This window comes from Anguilla anguilla, chromosome 18 (genome assembly GCF_013347855.1).
Source record: "Anguilla anguilla isolate fAngAng1 chromosome 18, fAngAng1.pri, whole genome shotgun sequence".
In the NCBI taxonomy this organism is placed as follows: domain Eukaryota; kingdom Metazoa; phylum Chordata; class Actinopteri; order Anguilliformes; family Anguillidae; genus Anguilla; species Anguilla anguilla.
The window spans coordinates 16,210,336-16,234,895 of NC_049218.1; the positions used below are offsets into that span (position 1 = coordinate 16,210,336).

Sequence of the window (24,560 nt, forward strand, 5' to 3'; positions counted from 1 at the left end):
GGAGTCTAGATGGACAAGACTACAGAGCCAGTGTGATGAGTGTGGTAATACAAGACAGGTTAGAACAGTTGAAATACAACTGGAGGGACCTGTGGACATGCCATGAACAATAAGCTGGCTAGCCCCATGACTTTAGTGAACGGAACATGCGATGGACAACACATACATACATTACATCACAAAATATGCACATCTCACAGCTGCCTGGCTTCTCATTTTGGATGAATGTATTATTTATTAATTCATTAAGCATCAATTGAAACAATTGTGCAGTTGCTAGCTGAACAGATATGAAGTCATATTTACAGAAGAACATTACTGTTTGATTCCCCATTAATAGCTGATGGAAATAAATTTAGATTGAACAATTGCAACATAAAGTAAATTTCATTTCATAATTATAAATATGCAGCAGTCATCAACCATTCCATGCAAAGTGCAAACACTTTGTTGAGCTCACTTTTAGTTATACATCATTCCCTGATGGTCGTGCTTTTTTTGTGAGTAAGATGCACGATGAAGGAACTGTTCTAAAGTCAAAGCGCTTATCTGTCTTCAGTGAGACACATCCTCTTTCTCCGCCCCACAAGCACATCTATCACCCCGTCACCCGCACACCCTTTAAGCACCGAACTCTGAATGTGTTCAAACTGTGCTGAGGTGGGCGATTCTGGAAATAAGTTGACTTTGCAGGGATGTATCTCAAGTCTAAATAGGCCCCGTAGAGAACAACACAGACCTAGCTGCATTTTTTTAAAGAACTCTGCTGATGTGACACAATGTTTAATGAATGAACCATGGGACGGCAAGCTCAAGCAACACAGGACCAATCACTTGAATGAAAGTAGGAAACATGGGTAGCATTGCTATGCTCTTGTTTATTTTCTGTAAGGCATATTGATTAAATTTAGAATAATTCCGATATCAATAACTAGGTAAGCGGACAGATTTTACAAATTGTGTTTTTATAGATGTATAGAGGGTATGCATATATGAGCCACATGGCTTTTTTACGCAAAAAAAATAAAAATAATAAAAAACAAGATCATTTATACTCTATGGAGTTTGTTCTGGCAGAGAAATATAGCATATTCACAGAAGTCACTAATGGACATGCCTTTCACCTTGGAAACACCTTGGTGACCTTCTGTATGCAGTATCAGCATATGGAAATTTACCTTGTTCAGGCACAGGGTTAAACTGTCCAATCAGGGACCGCAGCGTACATCTGAACTTCCCCTTTACACAGATCAGCGTACACATCGCTCAGACCCCAGCCGAACATCCCTCCCGTGTCAGGGCAGACCGTCGGCGCAGCAGACGCAGGTATATATAGCGCAAAGAGCGGAAAGAGGCACGACTTCAGGAAAGCCTTTCTGCGTGCGTGTGGGCCGCAGTCAGGACCTTGGGCGGGAGCAGACAGGGTGAGTGGCAGCTGTCGCCTCCCAGGCCGGCAAAGCTGCCAATAACGATAAAAGCCCAGACCCCGGCCTTCTCAAGGCCCGGACTCTGCCTGTTCCCCTCCGCGCCTGACAGCTGAAGCATAACACTGTGAAAATTGGCTTTATATTGACAGCGCGACTGAGGACAGAAAGGGAATGACTCACAGCAGTGTCTTTCACCCCAATGCTCGTCTTTCAAGGTTGCTAACAAAAAAAAAGGAAGACTAGTACTTCTTCGTATCACAGGTGAAAGAATCAAAGCATCAAGGTTAGACGCTACATAGTCATAGTATAAATATGTATAGCAGTGTTTTCATTCATGAGCAAAATCTTCTTATATCGTGTAATCAAGTAATGTAATTTAGAGCCTGACCGATATATCGGGATGATATTCACATTTTTCAGCGTTTTTCACCTCCGATCTGATCCTGGCTGTGCCACTCTGTGCCCCCTCCCCCAACCCCCTCTCTCATCAAATGTAGCCTACGATGACACAATTTAAAAAAAAGGGATCTGCCTAGATAACTCATGGAAGGCCATAGGTTGCAACCCCAGAGTTTGTGGATACTCGTTTTTTTTCTCAGGGGGAAGGAACAATGCGAGTTTGAAACACGGTTTGACAGCACGCAAGTTCAGGGAGCGAAAATGTCATGTCCGTGTGGGTTCCTTTCATTCATTTCAAATTTCTTGCTTGATGAAGGGTGCGCAAAGCCCGTAACACAAGGAGGCAATTAACAGAATATCCAGCTATCTCGACAGTGCGGTGCCAGCATGATGTGGTGAATACAAAACGTCAAAAAATGTATTCTGCTCTTAAGCTTTTTAGTGCTATCAAAGTAGCTGCCTGAGTTTGGTAGATGGCTAAATAGCCGGCAGCCAGCTCATTTTGAGAACTCTGCTCAATACCAAGCTAATAGCCCTAGATGGCAGAGAGTAAGCGAGTCACAAGTGGTCCACTGGAGGCAAAGTTAGCGGGCCAATGGGGGAAACTGCCAGCGGTTCACAGGCATTTTTGCTCATCAGTTTTGCAGTGGCCCACCGGCAGATTCAGAGCATTTTCAGACAGATGCCTGCTCATTCATGTTTATCACAGATTGTAGTCAGCAGGCTACTGTTGGACTTCTGTTCACTTTCTCTTCATTATTGCCTACAGTCAATGTATTTCCAAACATAGAAACAGATACAAAGTGTCCTTTTTGTGAACATAATTTTTCTAGCACGATAGGGAACATCTATGTAGAGAAGAGGAGCTTCCTGGAAGGTGCAAATACAGAGATGTTGTGCTTCTTGTTTTATAATGTGTCACTAATTGACTGCCAGTATTGATGGTCAGCATCAATACCGGCAGCTGAGGTTTATTTTTGTCACAATGTTCAATGTAAATTTGGCGAACGTAATGTAAAAAATGTTAATAACAAAATATTCTTTAATGAAAGTTATTTGTCAAACAAAGCACCATTCTATGCCTTTGCATAGTCATATTAGTGCACAATCCATAAAAGTCTATTTTCCTGCTCAAAAATATACTGCATCAACCATCATATTGGTAATTGGTGAATATTTTCTCTCTAAAATCGGCATCTGCACTGATCTCAAAAATCCAATATTTGTCAGCCTCTATGTGATGTAATGTATACCACTGATGTCTTTTTGAGGTATACGCACACACAGACACACGCACACACAAGCTTGGAAAAGAGCATCTGCTAAATCCTGAAATGTAAATGATTCCAAAATTACATTGTAAATGGACATTACATCTTTTTCACAGATCTGCAGTGCAGGACTTTGGAGATGGACTTGTTTGCCTAGCTTACAGCAAAAGACTGCAAGAGTAGAACTGGCTTCCATCCAGAAATATACTTAGCCAGTTAGACAGCCAATTCGTTCAACTAATCATCTACAGTGACACCAACCAGCTTGGATAGTGTGATAATGTACTAAATTGCAGTGATAAAATGGTGACTAATGGTTGTAGCCAGCTAAGTTAGCAAGCTAACTAGTCATGTGTTTTGTTTACTGCTAGCCAGATAGTTTGGCTAATTATGTATTACCTAATTGATGCTGCTATGTTCACTTGCTAGCAGTAATTATTAGTGATCCAACAGTTGATCCCACAAATTGGCTAATTAAGTAAAAATATTACAAGGTTTTACCACTTGAATGCCATCGGGCGTAAGTACTACATTAAAAATGAACGCTCATGATATGTACATGCATGCCTCCCATCACAGATCACTGCTTTTACAGTCCGCTGAGTCATGAAATTATCCAACATTCAACATGCTCTACCATCTGTTAAATCTCTCCATCTATGAATAAATATGAATTTGTCTGCTTTTCAAACGAATATTCAATTAACACAAGTAAGAAAGTGCAGTAAAACCAGTTCAAACAGGTGCTTTACCTTTACAGGTGGGGAGGGCCTTGTCCCACACTGGCTTTCCATCAGCCCCGATAATGCATGTGATGGTGGGCGGACCTGCTGCCGTGTACCCAGAGTTGCAGCGGTAGGTCACAGTCGACCCCAGCTTGAAGTCTGTCCCAAGGCGGGTTCCGTTCATGATGTTTCCGGGGTCAAAGCAAGCCTCTCGGGGCTTCTCTATATTCAGAAAGGAGAAACAATAACACAGTATAATACAAAATGCATGTACGGATATTACTGAAATTATCAAAGCCTGAAGAACTTCGGGAGAGATGGCTAGAACTGATCGTGGAGTACCAAAAAAAAAAGGAAAAAAAAAACACCGTAATGCCACAGAATCCAGAACTGAAGGGCTGCAAGTGCACTTAGACAGGATCTGGATTAGGGTTCTGACAGATCTCAAACAGTACAAAGCATTCTCCAGCTTACATTGGCCACATCTGCCCTAATTACCACCAATAGAAGGCTCAGAGGCAAGGCAAAGCTCAGGGAGAGCAGATATAGCCGTGCAGCCCCCAGGGGCAAGCCTGGGAGAAGGCTAGTGCTAACACGACTGAGGGAAGCGGGCTGTAGATACCGTGGCAGCCAGAATCGCCCTAACAATGGGCAGTCAGCTAATTGGCCCTCAAGCAAAACTGTGTAGATGGATCTTCACAGGTTACCTGACATAACAGGTGAAAACTGAAAAGGTTTCATTTCTTTCTCCATCAGTACTATAGGGCAGGATTCCCAAGCTTTCTCATTTAAAGGCCTTCAAAAATAATCTTCCTGGCTGAAGACCCCTATCTCAGAGAAGTTGTTTATACCTTCACACAGCATCCACTGCAGCCTCCAGTACTGTGGTCCTTTAATACACCAGTACACGGAAGCAGGTTGATGATACTACAGTGTCATCATACATTATGTAAAGAGCCACAGAGGCTAACAGATGTGTCAAATGTCATTCAAGAGTAACTGACAACTGTTGTTAAAGTAAAAAAAAAACAAAGTATTTAAGAATTTGATGGCCTGTATGAAAGGATTAAAAAAGAGAACACATTTTGTCTTGATTGTTTTTTTCATGCTGCCGCTGCTGCAATTGCTTTTAGTATCAGTCAAAAAGATCAAAAGGCCAGATATTTTCTCAGAAATATGTGTGCTTGTGTGTACACATCTGTGAGTGTGGATGGCATGGTGATGGTGTATGTTTGCATGAGAATTTACTTTGCGAGTAAATGCTGAAAAATCTTGCATCACATAAACAATCAGCTAGCAATTTGGACAGTGACACTTTGAAAGCAAAAAATCATAAACATTTCTGAAATGTCAAAAAATCATGTTTTCATAGAAGACCTCTTCTAAGTTTTTTCTCTCTATTGCAGCAAAACAACATTGTTCACCAGCAAATAAATGTGAAGTCCAGCAATCAACCAGGGCTTTAAGCGCAGTCTGTTGCTGCTGTCAAAGTTGATTCAGATAAGAGTTCAATTTACTGCTGTCTTAATGTTAAATCCTTGAGGGGTCTGTCACAGCTCTTCGGCCAATCCAAAAGCAAGAAAATGGAGGGAGAGTCTGGAAGCAAATGCTTTTTTTGTCAGAAACAAACCACAAACACCCCTTCTCTGGTTTTCTTTTGTCTTCTGTCAGCCAGCAGAGAAATTAAACATTGTGAGGGTGCTCTGTAGAAAGTTAGAAAGATTTTGTTTTTGTTCTTTATGTGTTCAGCACTTAGAAAGTAGTCAGGCAAAGCATGAGTTGAACATCTGGGGCTCTTACAAACTCTGCCTCATCAGATGACTACTTTATTATCTCCTCAAAAGCAATTTACATGGTAAGACTGCTCAGATCAATTGTGTGGCGTACTCTCCATAGAGTGGAAGGGATTAAATTCAGCACATGAAAATAAAAATAAAAAGCTTTACTCTTCAGATGCTTTTGCAGAGGAAAATTGCACCATAGACTTCAATATTCTTAGGGAAATGTTGGCGTTTGCTGATTTTAATCCTATTACAAATGGTTACTGATGGAATAATATTGCATCTCAAAGCAATTAACAGTTTGAAGTGGATTAAATATTGTAAGGCCATATTTTCCTTTTCATCTGGCCTTTGTATTAATTGAATCTTATAGGGACTGAAATTATGATGTTATATGAAGTGCATACTTGTTTTAATTGTGCAAAAATGAATTTTTCCACCACAAACAAAAAATTATGGCTAAAGAGAGAAATCAGTGAATGCAGATGTTGCACTGGATAATGGAAAAGTGCAGTGGTTAATGGCCACAATGGACCAGAAATTTCCTGATATCAAAGTGAATTTTTTTTTTTGCCATTTGAGCCTATATCAGTCTTATTTGGGGGGTGAGGTTTCTCTGACAGCGGATATATTTTTCTCTTGGTGTTTCTCTTTTTCTGAGAACTGCCACATACTGGCTAGTAACCCTTCATATCACATACTGTAAATCAAGACCAAACTAGTCGCTCTGGATAAAAGCGATGAGAATTGCACAAGGCAGTAAGGCTGAGGGTGGTTTACCTTTGTACTCAATAGCGAACCCGGACAGACCAAGAGAGGCATCGCTGCGGAAGGCCAGGAATAGGCTGTTCCCGCTGCTCTCAATGCGTTCGGGGGCCTGGTTCCCCTGAAGACTGCTGATAAGGGGGCCGTTAGAGTCCTCCCCCTCATAAATGTGCAGGAAGTCATAGCTGGGCTCCATGTTGAAGCTGAGGAATCAAACCGCACTCATGTAAAAACGGAGGGGAAAGGAAGAGGTGGGGGTATAAACAGCAGTCGAGAGAGAGGGAGATGATTGTACAATGATGGACACCATGACTGCAGGTGATGTGTGGTGGAGACCACCAAGACCACTAAGGAGTTTTTGCGAATGTGGTTTCGGCTTGAGCTTGCTACGCTCACATTGCGAAATACTAACAAGAACTACATGAAAATCTGATGTGAAAGGAGAGAGGCATTTCACATTTCGCAAAGAGTCCACGGCTTTTTCATGGGGATTTCAGCTAATTCTGAAATGGCATGAGGCGAGAGAAGGGTCAGTTTCTTCTTACCACTGTTGGCAGCTTCCAGCAAATTGTGAGTGACATACCTTTTGAAAATTAGGGCAATGACAAAGTCAGGACTGACTTTTATCCTCCAATCACACTCCTTTCCTGGCGGGTACGGCTGAGGGTAGTTGGGTGATAGAATTACCCCAGCAGGGCCTGTCACATTACCTCCACAGGTGGCTATCACAACGACAAGAGAAAGGGCGACACAGGGTTTTAAGCTGGCACTTCAAACCCAGGCTACATACTTATAAGCAGTGGTTCACAATGCCGGTTGTTTGACACATCTGAAGTGGAATGAGATTCTGGATTCAAGAGATGACACAAGCATAGGCTGTAATGTTTCCTGACACCTACTGAGACAGATAAAACACAAGCACACTAAAATGACTGATATGAATGAACAAGAACCACAATATCAAATACAGATTGGCAAAAATATCAAATTCATGGCTGCAGTGGAGTAAGGCAATGGCATTTTGCTTGGTAATTTAGCGAAGACATTCAAGGTGATGAAGTGGGAGAATGCCTCGTTGAATACTGATGTGGCTGCTTGTATGGACATGACCTCCCTGTCAAGACATTTGATTGTAGTTTACCAGCCATCTGTGAACCAATACAGAAAATAAGGGTATTCTCTCATTCAGACAAATAAAAAGACAGATTTGGTGGAGCAGTGGGGAAATATAGGTATATTGTATCACCGGGAGAGAGAGAGAGAGAGAGAGAGAGAGTGTGCGTGTGTGTGTGTGCGAGTGCCTGCATGAGTGTCTCTGTGTCTTAGAGTGAATACTTGTTTTTTTGCCCTGATTATAATGTACTCCAATCTGCATAGAGAAGACAGCCTTTATGTACTGTATATAAGATCACATCCATTCCACTGGTGACTTTGAATCGTATTAGGATATAAAGACTAAGGGCTGGGTACTGCTGCAGGTTATTTCTTTTTAGAACCAAAACAACATTTTTTTGTTTGTTTAGAGTTTTAATTGCAGTGTAACATGCTGTGTGCGTTCCCATAAAATTGGCACAAGAAGGTGCATGCTATTTATGAACAGGCAGACAGTAGACAACAAACTACATACATATCAAAAAAGAAAGATACTTCCAGATTTTCCTCATTTTACCATACATCTCCCAACAAGAGCAGGCTCTTTTATTAATGTCTTTCATCAATTTGGAAAATTTGAAGTGAACAGTGGTGAACCACTTTGGAATAGACCGTGAGTGAGCAAATGGAAAGGACTAAAAGAAAGATTTGTGTCTATCTATATTAATGATATAAATATTCAACAGCTCAAACAACGGATGAGATAGGCAAGTTCAGTGCCACTTTACAATGACGTTACCAGTATGTTAGTACTGTATCTTAAGAAATATAGTTTCAGCTCTCATATCAAACACCCCATTCAAAATGTTTACTTGCCTGACTGTGAAGACACTGGCTATATACTGCCAGTTTCAATAGCAAAGAGTCTAGTTTTAGAACAGCACCGGTCTGCAAAAGCAGCCAAGCCCAAACTTGTATTGTAGACCTTGGCTCTGAATGCCATGCCTGCTATTTGAAGCAATTCAAAGTAATTTTACAGTAATTCAAGAAGTTGGACACATAGCAACCACCGTTCAGCATTCAATCTAAATGAATCGGAGAAAAAACATCAGCGCAAGTTAAATCCCTTTAATACAGAAGTGTAGTTTTCTTTTTTCTGTCACCGATCAGCAGACGGGAAATCAGTGTGACTGCTTTTGTAGAAAAATGGATTTGTAATTAATGTAGGTGAGAAAAATAGAGATTACAACAAAATGACAAGTGGGAACCATGAAATAGGTCACTCAAGAGAATCATATTTGTAAACTGTAAACCGAAAAAAGAGGCTAAATATTCATGGCATCTTCATTTTTACCCTTGAGCCAGATTCTTTGGATGCATTGATATAAAAAGAGCTGATCTGAAGAGCTCTGTTATAATTTTGTATGTCACCCCATTATATCCTGAGTGTCTGTTCAGTGAATGTATTACACAGTAATCGATGCATAACAGTATTTTATCAGGATTTTCTGCAAATAGTTTCCTGTAAGCATACCGATGCAGGTAGGAGGATCAGGCTGCCAGAAAAACCTGTTGTTGAGCTGCACACAGGTGATTCTGGCCACGCCCTGTATTTGGTATCCAGGGTCGCACATGAAGGTGATGGTGTCGCCCGGCTCCCTGCTGTCTCCATAACGTGTTCCATTCTGGGGTGTCCCGGGGTCATTGCAGGTCGTTGCGGTCGTAGCTACAGGCACACAAAATCGTGGAAAATTAATACAAGGCTTCGCAGTGGCGTCTCATCTTTCTCGCTCTCTTCTAAATTAATCTTACAGCCCATTTTCTTTGTAGCACTTTTGCTGTGACACTGATAACTCCACCCCCAGATGTAAAACTGAATAAATAAAATCCTCTGCTTTGTTTGAGGCTTCAGCTGCATTTAAAAAGATGACAGAAAAAAAGGCAGGAGATTTATTTCATGCCACCTTCTTCGGCTTTTAGGAAAGGTTGTGTTTGTTGTGAAAATGCTTTTATTTTTCCTCTCTTTAAACCTTCTTTATTACCACCTATTTTAAAAAAGACATTTTTAAAGGCCTTATGATCAAAAACTGAAAAGAAACAAAGGTTGTATATCACTGTAATGGTTGTGTAACTGGTTGAGTTTTTAAGGCATCAGAAACTTTCATCTGTTCGGGATACACAAAGTTAAAAAATAAAAAAAAACCTTCAAAGCAAGCAGATTTTACATTGAATATGAAGATAACAGTGACACCCATTTCAATTGTGACATATGAGTTTACATTTGCAAAGTACCGCGCTTACATGTGACATATCTCTTCACTAGTATGACATCCGTATTATAAATGTATATATCTGCTTTTAAAGCAACAATATATCTGCTTTTTAAGTAATCTAATTTGCTTTAAAATCACATTCATTTCTAGGAGTGGGTGCGTATACACGTGTATTATGCGTAAGACGGCTGTCAGTTATCTTTAAAAAAGTGTTTTGGAAAGGTACCAGCCCTAGATAGATGGATGACACCTTTGTGCACGATATTAAACATCTGCTGATAAGATAACTATTTGCTTCACTGCATATTTCTGAAGCGAAAGCAAAGCGTGATTCCCTTTGTGCTGTGAAAGGGTCCCAAGGGCACTGCCTGCATGCTGTCTGCTCCCAGCTGCTCTGTAATATAGGACAGCCTGGTCATTTTAACTCAGACCTGCCATTACAGCTACAGAGAGTCTTCCAATGGGATCTCCTCATTTCATTCCACTAAATGCAAACAAACAAATAAAAAATAATAACATTGACAGTTGTATAAACCGAACCGTTTTAACCCAATTTAAAATTAATATATCTTGCACTTGGCATATCTATTTGTTTTGTGGCAAATTCCTTACACTGCAGGATTGCTGAAAAGACGCACAAAAATACAAGTTTTGCTAGCAGGGTAAATACTGTCATAAATGTGCTGAGCCAGGGATAAAATACATTCCCACTCAGAAGTAGCAACACTGAAAAAACATTATTCATAATAAATTACATGTTTAGAGCCATTTACAGAACAATAATGGATTTATTCATTCTTTGAACTGAATATCTCATGATTCTGGTACGTCAGATGGTTTATAAGACAAAGTGTACAGACTAAGATGACTTTTCCTCATGACTACCCTAAATTAAAAAAGCTGAACTGAAAAAGATCTTTGAAACTGATAAACATACAGCTTTAAAGGTTTTATAAATTCACTCATGAGACTTCTGTACACCTACACCAACAGGTGCATCGGAAAAGAAGAACATAACATACTACAAGTGGAGATCCAAACAATGATTCACTTAGAACCAAATTTATTTCATTACAACATATTGCATCAGGTGCCTCCTGATGGTCAAGGTGACAAAATTTTGTAATTAAATAAATGAGTTTCTAATTGAGACATTACCCAGGACTCCACTTATATGTGATAAGATTTTATAAGGTAAGGAAGGTACCGATGGAAGATGGAGAAAAATTCAAAAGGAAGAGGCGATACCCACTTGAGAACTGAATTGAGAAGCCGGACTTGCTGATGAAGTAGTCACTGTCGAACTGAAGGGTTAATATGTTGAAGGTACTGTGGGTGTCCTCGGGCAGAGACGGCCCACTCCACTCTTTCAGCAGGATTCCACCTTCCGTCGGACCGTCCCAGACTTTCAGGATATCGTGGGCGACCTCCGTGTCGAACACAATAAAGTGCAGGCTGCAGAAACAAAACAGTGTGTCATCTTCCACACTGCTAGCAGGAGCAGTTCAGGGCCCGTTCTGGAAATATTACGCACACACTTCTCTGTTCTGATTTGTGGTGGCTTCCTATCCAGTGAATGCAGAGGACAACAATGAATCATTCCACAAATAAAACAAAAGGCAATCCATCGAGTAAATGTTGGGAATTGACTGAACATGCCCGAATATTAGCTTAGCAAATATAATTGATATAGTTAACGTGTCTTAGGCGTTAAGCTTTCTCGACACGCTTTATCCAAGCCTGTCTTTTAGCTGTTTCCCCAGATGACAAGCAGTTGATTTACTGTGTAGGGAATAAAACTTACTTTGATCTACCGTGTTTGTCCTTAGAGAGGTGGCTGTTATTTAAATTGTAAAATTGTTATTGAAAGAGGGACACATTTTTCTAGTAGAAGAGAGTTAGGTCATCTGTCATCCCCTTAAGAAACCACAAAAGAGCCTGCCCTTTATGCCAGGATTCCTCCTCTGACTGCTGTATCATGTTAACGGTCTAAATGACAGGGACTTTGTAAATAAAAGAACAATAAGTTACTTATATTCTATTAAGTGTAACTCCTCAACTTATTGTCTCATCACTTGGAACAGAATATGTTGGGGTTTGAGATCTACTATTTCTATGTTTGGAGTTATGAACTGTGTGTGGGTGGTAAATCAGCAGCAGAAACTCCAGCTGCTAGCCAAGGATGGAATAGATATTTACAAAAAAAAAAAAGAGGTTGGACAATGATATGACAAAAGACGGTTATGTTGGAGGAGATTAGCTAGTTTCCAATTCAGCTAATTGACTATGCAGGAGGCTGTAAAACAATTGTTAAGGTCAAGGAAAATCACATGGAAATGTATCTGGACCAGTTGGATTACAGGTTTTCTGGTCACAGGTGAACTCCAGAACCTGCTTAGCTCTGAGTTACTCACCAGAATAAATGAAAGAATAAATACCAAGACTAAACAACTGCCTCCCTGAGTTCCTGTACCTTAAACTTTATAAAATATTGAAACCGCAGGCTGTTGTAACACTACAGCAATCTTTTATCGCATTGGTATTTTTATTCATCAAGGGCAGAATAACTTCTGAACTCACAGAAAGATGTCATCCTTTATTTTTTATGAGTCATGCAGGAAACCCCTTTCATTTGAAAGCTGGTTCAGACCTGGAATACCAAGTGACTTGGGTACAAACATTTTAAATAAATAAATTCAGGTTCAGTTGCACTGTCAAAACCAGTAGACCTTGCATTCTTGTGTACATTCCTGCACTACAATTGGACAGGACATATTTCTGTCTCTGTTTTGAAATAAATAATATTTATTGGGATGCATTAAATGATTCTACAGTGATATCACTATTCACTATACAGGACAATGGCTCTGTCTGACTTATTTATGCATCTCAAGGCTACAATCTATTCTGAAGTAAAACCAAGAGAATGTAACCAATGTAAACTCCTCTGAAACAACATAACAGTTGAATGTCAGTTGACACTTCAGATATGCAAGGCAGATACTCCTCCTGAATACCATGCTAATGTTTCACTAGCCTGACAGACAGACACAAGAGTCTGGAAGATCAATTGGTGTTGTGGCTACATTTGAGCTTTCTGGCAGAGAGAATTAGGTTCTTGGTATAAATAATGTCTTGGTATTTGCTTGGCTTCAAGATTCCATCGGCCTTACAAGGGTCCCAGAACCAACACTGGGTTCCACTTGAAGTATTAATGCTGTTTAACAAACTCCAGATATTTATAATTTGTTGACTAATAAACAGTATTTGGGTTTCCCAAGAATCCCAGTAGTGGACCTGAAAAGGAGGTGCCACACACAGATACTCTCCATGCTACAGGGAAATGCTAAATATTTTACATATTTATCTTCAGCTAATTTGTAAAAAGATTGATGAGAAGACCCAACTACAAATCTAATTGCTGAACACAGTTAGTGAAATCTAATCAGTGATTTTACAGTGCGCTGAAGTTGCTGGCAGCTTGAGGGAGAGAGCATGTGATTTTCTATAATGAATTTGGATTTTTGGCAGGCTATCAAATCAGCAGTGATTATTACCTGATGGTCTTTCCTGTATCAGCCTCGATGGACCAGGTACAGTGCAGGTTGTTATCATAGGGTGCAGGGTATCCTGGTGATAGTATACGCCCAGATGTGGCTCCCTGAATATGACCTCCGCACTCAGCTAAAGAGGGGACAAGCATATGAACATTGCTTTAAAATAGTCATGCACTTTCATCTTTAATTTACCTTCCAAACCTTTTTTTTTTTCTATCAAGGGGCATTCAAACTTTCCTTTTAAAATTAAACAGTTCATATTATTAATTAATGTATGACTTTTTCCTCTGCTGTGGCACCCTAGGTAAGACTTCTTAGCACTAGGTTTGTAACCGCTTACATTGGGTATGTAAATTTATACTCATTTGTGTTGTCTCACTTGAAACAAATGATAAGCATCCAAACTATTTCACATGTGAGTGTGAAGAAGGAAAGCTGCAGAAGAGGGGGGAGGGGGTCCTTATTAATTTGTGTAATTCTGTGGAAAAGCAATACAATGACAGCCTTAGGCAATGTCATCCATTTTCTATGTTACTTTCCTGGAGCTGCAAATATGTAAATTTGTTCCAAATGCAACTCATAAGGTATAAGACTGACAGAATAACCAAGTGATCTATTTTCACACTCACTTAAAGTTAAAGTAATGGCACTGAGGGTAATGAAGGAACTTAGTGAAATGAAGAGGGAAGAAGAAAGATTTATGCCATCTTATTAGACATTTTCTTTCCAAATGACAAGATACATTGTTGGACTTCAATTCTGACTGAAAATTTTCCACACACACACACACACAAACACACACACACACACATGCACACACGCATGCATGCATGTATATACATACATGTATCTCTTTAAATATGAAAAGCAACAATTTCACTTTTTTCAGCTTCTATAACTTCCATTTACAGAAAAAAATTATCTATATTATATCTCCTGCTCACCTGCAGCTTGCAGCTTTTACTGCTCAATGCACAACATGCATTTTAATTCCCAGTTTTGTTTACCTGGATGTGTTACAGTAAATGGGCATTTCAATAAAAAACAAATGGGGGAGAGGGGTTATGGAGGGGTTATTGTGAGCCTGTATCTGGAGCCACAAGCAGGACATATCCATACCTTATCCCTTTATCACCAATTGTTTCTGCATTCTGCATTTTACTACATTACATTTAATTGGGCAGCTCAAAATGATCTGAGAACAAAGCCATCATTCGGTATCCTGCAGCAAGTAATGTACCAGTTTCTATAGGTATCAAGATAACGTCTAGCCTCTGGTCAGGCAGAATACGTCTTAATAGATGGAAGCATTTGATATTATAATAAAGAGGTTTTCAAGCTTTGTACTAACCCACACATGAAGGTAAGGGTTTATCCCAGACCCTTCGATCACCACTAAGGCAGGTCAGGGTGCTGCTACCATGGAGAGTGTAACCAGGGTTACAGCTGTACAACACAAACGTGTTTGCAAAATGGCCATCGTCTTGAATCTTGTATCCATAATTAGGAATCCCAGGTTCTTCACATTTAATAAGGTCAAAACCTGAAAATGTAAAAGAATTTCAAAGAGATGGACAGGAAGTTGTCTGTCTACTGAATTCAATCAAGTGTCAGACAGTAATTATTATTTCTCAGACTGTAAGAAAATCATCACAATTTAAAGAGAGTCCATTTAAACTGAGCTCATGGGCACTGTCTTGAACTTTAACAAATGCAGAGAAAGGTTTTAGTAAATTAGACCACATAGTATCTCAGATGTTGTGAAGTAACCAGAAAAGGACTGATTAGGTCCTTTCTAACTCTCCACCATTGATGAAATCCAATTCAGGCAATGTCCTGAGGGGTGAGCTTTCTTTCCTGATCTGCTCCTGTTACAGATGAGTATGAAATCCATTTGAAACGGAGCAGCCAGAGGGGGCCTTTACACACATGAATATCAGAAATCTCTGAAGGAGCCGGACACTTCATCTTTCTTCTGAAGTGAGTATGGGCTTTTTAAAAATGACATTTTTACATCTATGCCCTGGAATGAACCAATACGGCTCCCTTAAGTTCTACAAAGAACGACCGGATAAAACTGCTCCCTTTTGTTCTGGCAGGATGAAAATTGTCACTCTCAAGATGATCGTTAAAGAACCAAATGTGCAGTTGAATCAGACCTGTCAAATGCGTTCCAGTCAATCAGACAATAACCTCGTGCACAGTCATAGAACTCGCACTGTTTGGCCATAAATGTGTGGTACAACATAAAACCTTGAAGACATTCAAGTGAAGGCATCAATACGGCAGCTGTTTATTTTTTTGTCTTTAGCAATAAAAGATGGTACCTCAAAGGTACTATAAAGTACAAAATTAAGAAATAATCAGAAATAACTGAAAAGTTGGGGGAAAAAATTGCAATGTTATTCTCGTCTGTATTCTATCATAATGTCTGTATCTTTTAATTAGAGGTCCAAACATCCAAGCTGCTGGAGTGCAATGTAATTGTTGTGTTTTTTATTGCTGGTTCATGCACAGTGTAGTGGAACCCTATTGTTTCTGTTAAATTTGTATAATTGTTATTCAGGGTCCAGACACAGCAGGTGTTTTCCTGATCTCTTCTCTTATTCTTTGTGAAATTTAGTGTACTTGTACCACAGTGAATTTCACATAAATATCCCACAAGGCAAGGACTCCATATCCTATCACATTCTGCCCATTTTTCGCTCTTGCTGCATTTCAATAAATAAATAAAAATCTTCTTTTAAATTCCTATTGCTCTAGTTTTCAGGAACTGAAGCATATATAATCCCATACATTTTAAATAGCAAAGGAAAGGTCCCTGCTTCAAAAAAACATGGCTCCCATGACCCATGACCTATTAAATTACAAGCATTGATTTCCTAGTTGTCCTTGTCTGTAGGACTGATATGTATGCCCATCACTCATATTTTATGTAAGATTTTATAAAATTCATATTTTTATCAGTTACAGTATGACCGCCATAATATGAATGAAACTGCAGATTTTAAATATTTGTATATAATAACAACATAATCGTGACTGGGGTCATACTGTACAGTTCAGAATTCAATTATCTTTATGCATGACAAAGTACTTTCCCCGTAAGAGAGTTGTTTCATGATTTTAATTGTAATAAGATAATTCATTGTTCAATGTGATTTATTTGCAGTTAATTCTTGGGCATCTATCCCTCAACAGTCTAGAGCTGTCAGTGTTATGGAGCTGTCATAAGACCGCTGTTGCTATTAACCAGAAGTCTTGGGGTCATTTCCAGCCATAATACTCTGTGACATGTAACTGTTTTCCAGTGTGCCAAACCAAAAACTTTTGAGATGCTTTTCTGAGTGACACAAAACTTTCTGGCTGTTGATGCCTTAGAAAGCTCATCTGAGTGATGCTTCTGTAGGTTGGGCTGCTACTCTCAGCTCAAAAGAGTTAATGTTCAAATCTAGTCATTATTTTCAAATACAGTGTGCAAAAGGAGGTTGTTACTTTTACAGAAACATGTCCGCAATACACAATATTTTTAAAGTGCATGCATTGGAAAATGGATTTCTGTGAAAGTTTAGTTGGAGCTTATAATGTTTACATCAGTAATTTGGTACACAGACATATTTGTAGGATTCTGCTTGTACACATGTATAGAAGGTACATGCTTTATGTATGTAAGTTGTTTTTTTACACCCAAAGCATTTTTTTTTGGTTGAGATTATCAGTAAGAGTAGTCTCCTGAACAAGACAGACACATTACTCAAGCTTTCCTCCTGCTTTACTCACTGCTGTACGTCAGTCTGAATCCGCTGTCTGTGCCCGACCCGTTGCTGTTGAATTCGATCCACAAGTGGTTTGAAGTACTGTTGATGATGACGCCGTACATGTCATTCCTTGTGAAATTTCCAAGAAGTCGAGATGAGCTATCCATTCCATCGTAAACCTGGTAAGGTAAAAATTGAAGGTTTAAAAATTATGCTAGGCATCCTACAAGTTGTCCAATGTTGTATTTATTTAATAATTTTGTTTCACTAGTAGCTAAACTATATTGGAGAAATCTACATTTTACTCTCTTTCGTAGGATAAGAAGATATATTTGGATTTCAGTTATAAAACACAGAATGAGAATATGCCCTTGGGGCAATAAATTATATTTTGATTCAGTGTTGTGTTTTATAATTATGTTTCTGAATTACTGATGGACAGCATCTTACAGCAGCAAACAAAGAGAGGTCTGCTGTGAGATGGGAAATGTTAGAAGCCATAAATCAATGTCAACTTCCTCTTCCCCCCCTTATTCTGTCACGGCAAACATTATTTCACCTCTGACCTGAGGAGCACACCATGTGACTCAGGCCAGTGTGAAAAGGGGGAGGAGTCACAGCGTGATGCTGTCAGTTCTCAAGCTGAGCTGCAAGAGGAGGACAAAATCTCTTCTCCGTACATCATGCAGCTTGTACTCAATATACCCTTGGAACAGGACTTGGAAAGTGCGCATGCACACACATACACACACACACACGCACACACAGGCCTTAAACTGTGGAATATACAGTCTTGACTGCCTTTTCTAATATGAATACTTTTCCTCTTTATGCAAATTCCAGCACTCTGCTTCCCCTAACAGTTTGCCGGCAAGCGTTATGCAAGACCATGAAACACTGTGTACCAAAATAAACAGAGAGGCCTAAAACAAATGCAATCATGCAATGTGCACTTGAACACTTACGCATAGATTTTTTTTTTGAGATAACGGCGTTACTCAGCCTAGGAATAAGTACCTACCAACATTTCATCAATGGTTATTTACATTTAGATAGCAGGAAAGTCGTAGTCAGTCACAGCACAAAGCCACATTAACCAAAGCGATTTCCAGTAACTTCCTTGAGTGGCTAGTTGTGTTTTTTTTTCTTTCTTTTTTGCATGAAATGGGCAATTTTGTCTGGTTCCAACCCACCTGCCTCAGCGATATGCAGCTGTGCATTAGGACTTCCATTTGCGCTGAGATTAGGCACTAAGCTCCGTGCTCATAGGACCTTAGCCGCTCACCCTTTAAATACATGCCTGGAAGTGGCACGTGATGCATTGAAACCTATTATGGGGCGTGATTAGAAGGCCAGTACAAACAAACCCACTGCTCTGTGTACTTAAGGTCAGCTAAAAAAAGCCCTTGTAAGCTTTAAAAATGTAACTTTGAATGTTTCACACTAATTACACTTTTCATTATGAATCAGTAACCAGCATGGAATCACGCCATGCAGCCATTTGGGTTGTGACTGCTAAAATGAGTCATTGCAAGAAGGCCTATGCTCTATGCTAATATAAGGAGGCATGGCTAACATTAGCTAATTACCTTGTTCTCTGAGCAAAAGAGTCATTGAGCTACATAACAAAGAACACTGTAGCTGTCTCAATGATGTTTTTAAAAAGTCTGTGCACTTATTTTTTTTCCCTTTTCAACCCTCAAAACCTACAATGCCCAGTTTCATTAGTGAGTTTCACTCACAGGCATGCCCAGATGAGATATATAAAAGTATAAAAGTATATCTAGATGGCCTGCCTCCATGGCGAAAAGTAAGACAGCTAACCAAGTGAGCAAGGAAGGAATGCTATCCAGAGTCGAAAGGTTCTGTGAGGTAGAGAGCCTAGCCTGAGGCAGACTCCGGACTTGGGGAGGGGGGGTGGATTTCCGGACATGAACCCTCAGCTATGGCCCATGCCAGCGGTGGGGGGGCCTGCTGCCTCAGCCAGACGCAGACATCCAGCCGAGCGATCAGAGGGGGAGGGTTCGGATTCAGCTCACCCTCACACAGTCTGCTATCTCCCACTGGCAGGTACACGCTTTCTCTGTGTGCAAGCCAGGGAGAGCGTTTGCAGGAGGATGCTGCGACGCTTCATGGAGTGCTACATAGTGGAAGCCACTATGTCATAAAATCTCTGCCATGGTATTCTGTATGGATGAAGGGTGTCCAACGTGTACAATGATGAATTAATTCTGATGATTAATGACAAAGCTGAATTTAGTGATGCTGGTCCCCCACAGGTTACACCGTGGAAATGTTCAAAGATGAAAAACGATGAACATCAAAACCAGAGAACTGCAAGGCTGAATCGTTTTAAATGGGAAACTTACAGTTCAGTGAAAAAATGAAATAAAATAAAATAAACGGCAACTGCGCAGACTCACAGCTGACTGGTAAATTATATACCGCCTGCAGAGGCGCGCCACAACGCAGATTGTGCTGTTTTTATTCGCTGACGCAGATTTTACGCCTCTTCTCCATTCGTCGTTCAGCTTTAATTGGTGGCACTGCCACAGGAAACGCATGCTGACTTACTTTCAAACTGTCCCCTTCATGTAGTTGGAAGGTTGTGGCGGTAACACGAATGCCCTTGCCCCTCTCCGTCTCGGTGCGGTAAATGCACTCGTGATTGTTGTCGTAGTTGCCAGGGTAATTGGGGGAAAGTAGAGTCCCCTCAGTCCCAAGAGAAGAGGCTCCACATTCAGCTAGGCAGGAAGGGGGGGGGGGAGGGGTGGGGATAGGGGGGAGAGGAGGTGGAGGGAGGGGAAAGATTAGATATCAACACATTTGAGAGCGATTTCAATGTTGTTGATTTATTTAAACGGCTGTCCAACTTTATCACAACAACTTGGAAGCTGATTGTTTGCAGGAAGAGCAGAGGAAATTGTGAAAGAAGAAAAGCCTGCATCGAAGGAGAGAAAAACAAAAGGGCAATTTTAGCACAACGAAGAGAGAACAGCTGAAATATAATGGCTGGTTTAACCCCTGACATCACTGCAGCTGCTGATGTGCAGCAGTCACCCTGAGAGGAAAATGAATTGATTGTACAAAGGCTTAGAGCTCAGCGTGAGTCCGATGTCCCTGTATTTAGCATTCTGATGTAAAGCCTCAGGTCCATTAACAGATGTTGCCTCAAGACCTTTAGCTGTAGTGCTTACCCTGAAATAAACTGCCGGGAATCACTAAATCTTTGGACTGTATTATCCACTTATCCAAATGTGTGAAAGAGACGTTTTCATCATTTCATCGCATCCTTGTACAGAGATGGATACAGTGTGATAATCAGCAATCAAGATACAAGCACCAATGTAGCCACTTATTTTATAAATAACTGACGACAGACATTGCAAAGACCTATAGACACGACAGAGATCCCTCTTACAAAAATGTACAATTTGGGCTTGATTTTAAATTCCTTGATGGCTTAGCTCAACTAATACTACTTCTACGTTGTGTTATTTTACCTAAGTACTTATGAAGTTATCACTCAATATACAGTTAATTAAATGTGCTCAATGGTTATATAACACGGCAAAGGCGCAGTAAAACATATTTTATGATTAATGGGCACAGAGTGTCTGTCCTCTGGTTATGTAAATCTGATAATTATAAAAATATATTGGACTTAATCAAGTTAACCTGGCACAGTCCTATTGCATGACAACTAACGTGAATATGTACACAACACGTGTCTTCATTTGATGGCTAATTTGCAATTCTTTTTAATGTAATGAAACGTAAATTATTCACGGAGTGAAACTAGGTTACATCACTGCAGTCATGATAATCTATTCTGTCTGGATAGTTTAAGGCTTTCTCCATGAATTACACCGATATCCCACAGATTAAAGGTAACAGAGGTGAGACATGCTGGTTCACAAAAAAAGTAAAGAGCCATCAATCCAAACATATAAAGAGTCAAATGTGGTCAGTATGAAGAGCGAATGATTAAACTTCCTGCTAGAGTACAGCATGTTAAATAATGCATGCTCCATCTTCTGGCATTGCCTTGCAAAATAGCATGGCTTTTCCCTTTTAAAATAACATGCAAGTTAATTGTCCACAGTTTAACATGTCTTTGGTTCCCCCTTTTCCCATTTCCCATCTAGTTTACCTACCATGGGTGTGTAGAGAATAAAAACTTCAAACCCTGGGTTTTAGTAGTGCTTCAGGCAGTGAGCCAAGAAGAGGCATTCCATTTATACACTATAATTTTGAATGCAATATCTAGTGATTTTAGGGTTTCAATACATCTAGCACCTGAGTAAACTCTCCACCATAAAGTGCTGAAGAGGTAATCAAATGCAACCCAGGACAACAGCGTAACATTGTACCGGCAAAGAGAGGTGGCAATTTTTGTTCATATTTGATGATGTTGTATATGTATATATATATATATATATATATATATATATATATATAATATAATCACACCTCTGGTTTATGGCTAGGGGCCTAGACATTTACTGTGCATTTATTGAAATGCCATTAAATAATGGTTCATTGAAATAAGCATCCTTTTTGCAAATGGCTATTAAAAGGCTATCAATGCTTGTCATGTTAGTAAATAAAATGAAAATATTATGCTGATATAAATATACAAGCCAATAATTTAAATGTTTGTGTAAGGGCTCCTGTAAGGAACTTACGTGAATAATTGAATTTTCATGCAAATAAAAATGTGGGTGTCTTTTTTTCTTCAACATCCTGGCTAGAGGTAAATTGACCTGTCATTTGTAAAATATGTCATTTGTTTTATTATGTCCTTGTAGTGTGGTTGGTGGCTAGTAATCACCAAGGAAGCATAGCTGTTATACAAAAGAATTGCTTTATCAGCAATCATTGATTTTTTAATTACCATAGCATGCTGGCTATCATTTAATCAACAGAAGGGGCAAACTGTCAATCATAAACAAATCAAATTTTGCATCTTGCATCGTCACTGAAAAGAAATATGAGGTAATATTGAGACCTATTTAGTTGAGAGGGATATTTTGGGTCTGGAGCTTGAATGTGGCTTGAACTTTGATCTGCTTTATCATGTGAAAGCTTGTTTCAAGTGGTGTATACTGTACCAAAAATAGGCTATGGGATGCCCCCACCTCCTCATGTGTGAGTGTGTGAAGTAAAGCTGAGTAATTGCTATACAGCATGACTTATGTAATATTTATTACACAAAATAGAGTAGGGCCATTGTAAAAACCAAAACCTTCCTGTATGATGGAGAGAGGACTGGAGAATACATTTGGAATAAGAAAATGTACTCAGAGGTCAGTGAAAAGCTGAAAAAGTGTTGCAGGTTTTGCTAAAAACACCGAAAGTGCTCAGAAAAGGTAAATGCAAGTATAAGGTAAATGCATCAACCTTTCAGATCAGTTAGTCACTTGTAGAACATGGCTGCTTCACTCATTTCCCAGGGTTTATGAAGCTTTACTCTCCCCAAGACAATTCAGAAGAAAAAGCAAATCAGAGTGGATGTTCTTATTGTCTTTAATACCAAAATGCATAATGGTGAAGTAATATAATCTGTTGTGCAATACTCCCAATATTTCCCTTGCGTCTGGGTATAATGAGTGAACAAGAGCTATCATGTTGTCCCCTTGATTAAAATCAGAAGCTATTTACAATTGAGACAAGAGTCTCACAAACAGTTGGACAGGGTTTGAAAGTTAGAGTGAACTCAAGAGTTGGATTTCTCTGGGCAGAGTGCACAATTAGAGACAGCACCAGAGGTATGTCAGCACTGTGCAAACATAAGCAGCTGCAGTCAACAGTTTGGATCAGGCAGTGGTAGAGAAACACCTGAAATTCGCCACCCTTCAGTGAGGCAGCAGGCCAGCCCCACGTCCCTTCTTTCCTCGTTCGTGGACACGGGCAGCGCGTAGGCCAGAGTCCATATATGAATGAAATGAAAGCATGTGACCACCTACCCACACACCTTGGCAGGACTGCGCTCCACACCCGCCGGGCCCCTCCCAGACAGGTGATCTTGTGCTCGCCCTCCAGCCTGTAACCAGAGAAACAGGAGAACACCAGGGAATCGCCGACCCCGAAGCGGAAACCCACCCGCCGGCTGTAGGCAGGAACGCCCGGGTCCTCACAGGGCTCCAGACTGTACTCTGTGGGATAAAGTGATGACAGCACAGACGCTCACAGACTGGCACAAGGCAATGGCTGAACCTGACAGATTTACTGCAGTATTACTACAGTAACCCGGAGCTTCTGTGTTTCCACCAGTCAAGAGCCCGGAAAGAGGCATAATGGCACTCCAGAGTCCATAGCTTTTTAGATTAATGTGGCATCGCTAATAAAATAGAAATGTGAGCTTATGAAAGCATGGAATGATTCATACCTTCTGAGCTGTTGTATTTCAAAGTTCATTAAAGCCAAATTTTATTTCACAAGAGAGCCACATAACGACATTGAAGATACGGGGTTAGTGAACAAAGAATTTACGAGGAGAATAACATGGTGTCCCGTTCTAGGATGTTCCAAAAATAATTACGTTGGGTCCATTCTCTGCATTCTTATTCATAAAACAGACCATGGATTACAACAGCACATCACCATATATTTTAAATTATGTATTAATTGCTTTAGCGGCCACCATCATACTGCAGGCAATAATTTAACCGTTATGTTGCAGTTTGAACACTTGTGAAAAGTTCAAATGTGCTCAGAGGATGCGGCACTCATTCAAAATAGGGGCAAGGAACCGGCTGCTACACGAGAAGGTAAACAGTGTTTCACCTGAGAAGGTGATGTTGAATCCTTCATATGACATGGAGAAGTCGGAGATGAAACGGAGCTGGGCGCTGAAGTTCCCGAACAGGCCCGCTTTTATAGAAGGGGGCAGCACTGAGCCCGTGAGCCGGACCACTGGCTCAGTGAAGCTCCCGCCCTCTGTGATGAGCAGGTAGTCATGAGAGTCCTCCAAGTGAAAGGTGTGGAAGACCAGGTGCACACCTGAGGGGAAGAAACAGGCCAATGACATATTGTGACACGCCTTTTTTTCCCCAAATACACAACTCTCTCAGAAGCACAGTGATTGATCTGTTTTTTTGTAACTGTCGTGCGTAAAACTTTCAAACGAGCTGTGAAGGCAGCAAATAACACTGTCATAACTGTTCTTCAATTATACATTGCCCTGCAGGGCTGTTGGCACTGGCACTGTCAGGATTCGACCCTGGAGAGCAGGGCCCACACATGCACTAGAACCAGAATGAGCCATCCAGCAGCCTGAAGGATCAGTCCTTTTCAATATTATACCTTTCCCATGAGGCACCTCGATTGTCCACGTGCAGTTCAGTGAGTTTGGGTAGAAATCAGGAAAGCCAGGGGAGAGAATAGTGCCAGTTTTCCCATAGACATAGCCTCCACACAGAGCTAAAAAGAAAACAGATGAGTGGAATTTTAGTAAATGAATGCTGTTATGCATTTTTATGGAATGGATCATTCAGCCTAGTGTACACA

The 24,560-nt window shown here is 40.2% G+C and overlaps 1 protein-coding gene across 3 annotated transcripts in view; it reads right to left on the bottom strand.

Moving 5' to 3' along the window:
- Window positions 1-24,560, bottom strand: part of csmd1a (CUB and Sushi multiple domains 1a) — a 500,723-nt gene that overhangs the window by 75,511 nt on the left and 400,652 nt on the right. For all 3 annotated transcript variants that reach the window (XM_035400756.1, XM_035400757.1, XM_035400759.1), the window contains exons 19-30: window positions 24,357-24,473; window positions 23,838-24,053; window positions 23,018-23,206; window positions 19,623-19,792; window positions 17,071-17,227; window positions 14,642-14,833; window positions 13,291-13,417; window positions 10,986-11,188; window positions 8,995-9,186; window positions 6,952-7,090; window positions 6,384-6,571; window positions 3,850-4,044 (exon numbers count right to left, since the gene is read on the bottom strand). In XM_035400756.1, the coding sequence (XP_035256647.1) occupies window positions 3,850-4,044; window positions 6,384-6,571; window positions 6,952-7,090; window positions 8,995-9,186; window positions 10,986-11,188; window positions 13,291-13,417; window positions 14,642-14,833; window positions 17,071-17,227; window positions 19,623-19,792; window positions 23,018-23,206; window positions 23,838-24,053; window positions 24,357-24,473 (2,085 nt within the window). The remainder of the gene's footprint in view (window positions 1-3,849; window positions 4,045-6,383; window positions 6,572-6,951; window positions 7,091-8,994; window positions 9,187-10,985; window positions 11,189-13,290; window positions 13,418-14,641; window positions 14,834-17,070; window positions 17,228-19,622; window positions 19,793-23,017; window positions 23,207-23,837; window positions 24,054-24,356; window positions 24,474-24,560) is intronic.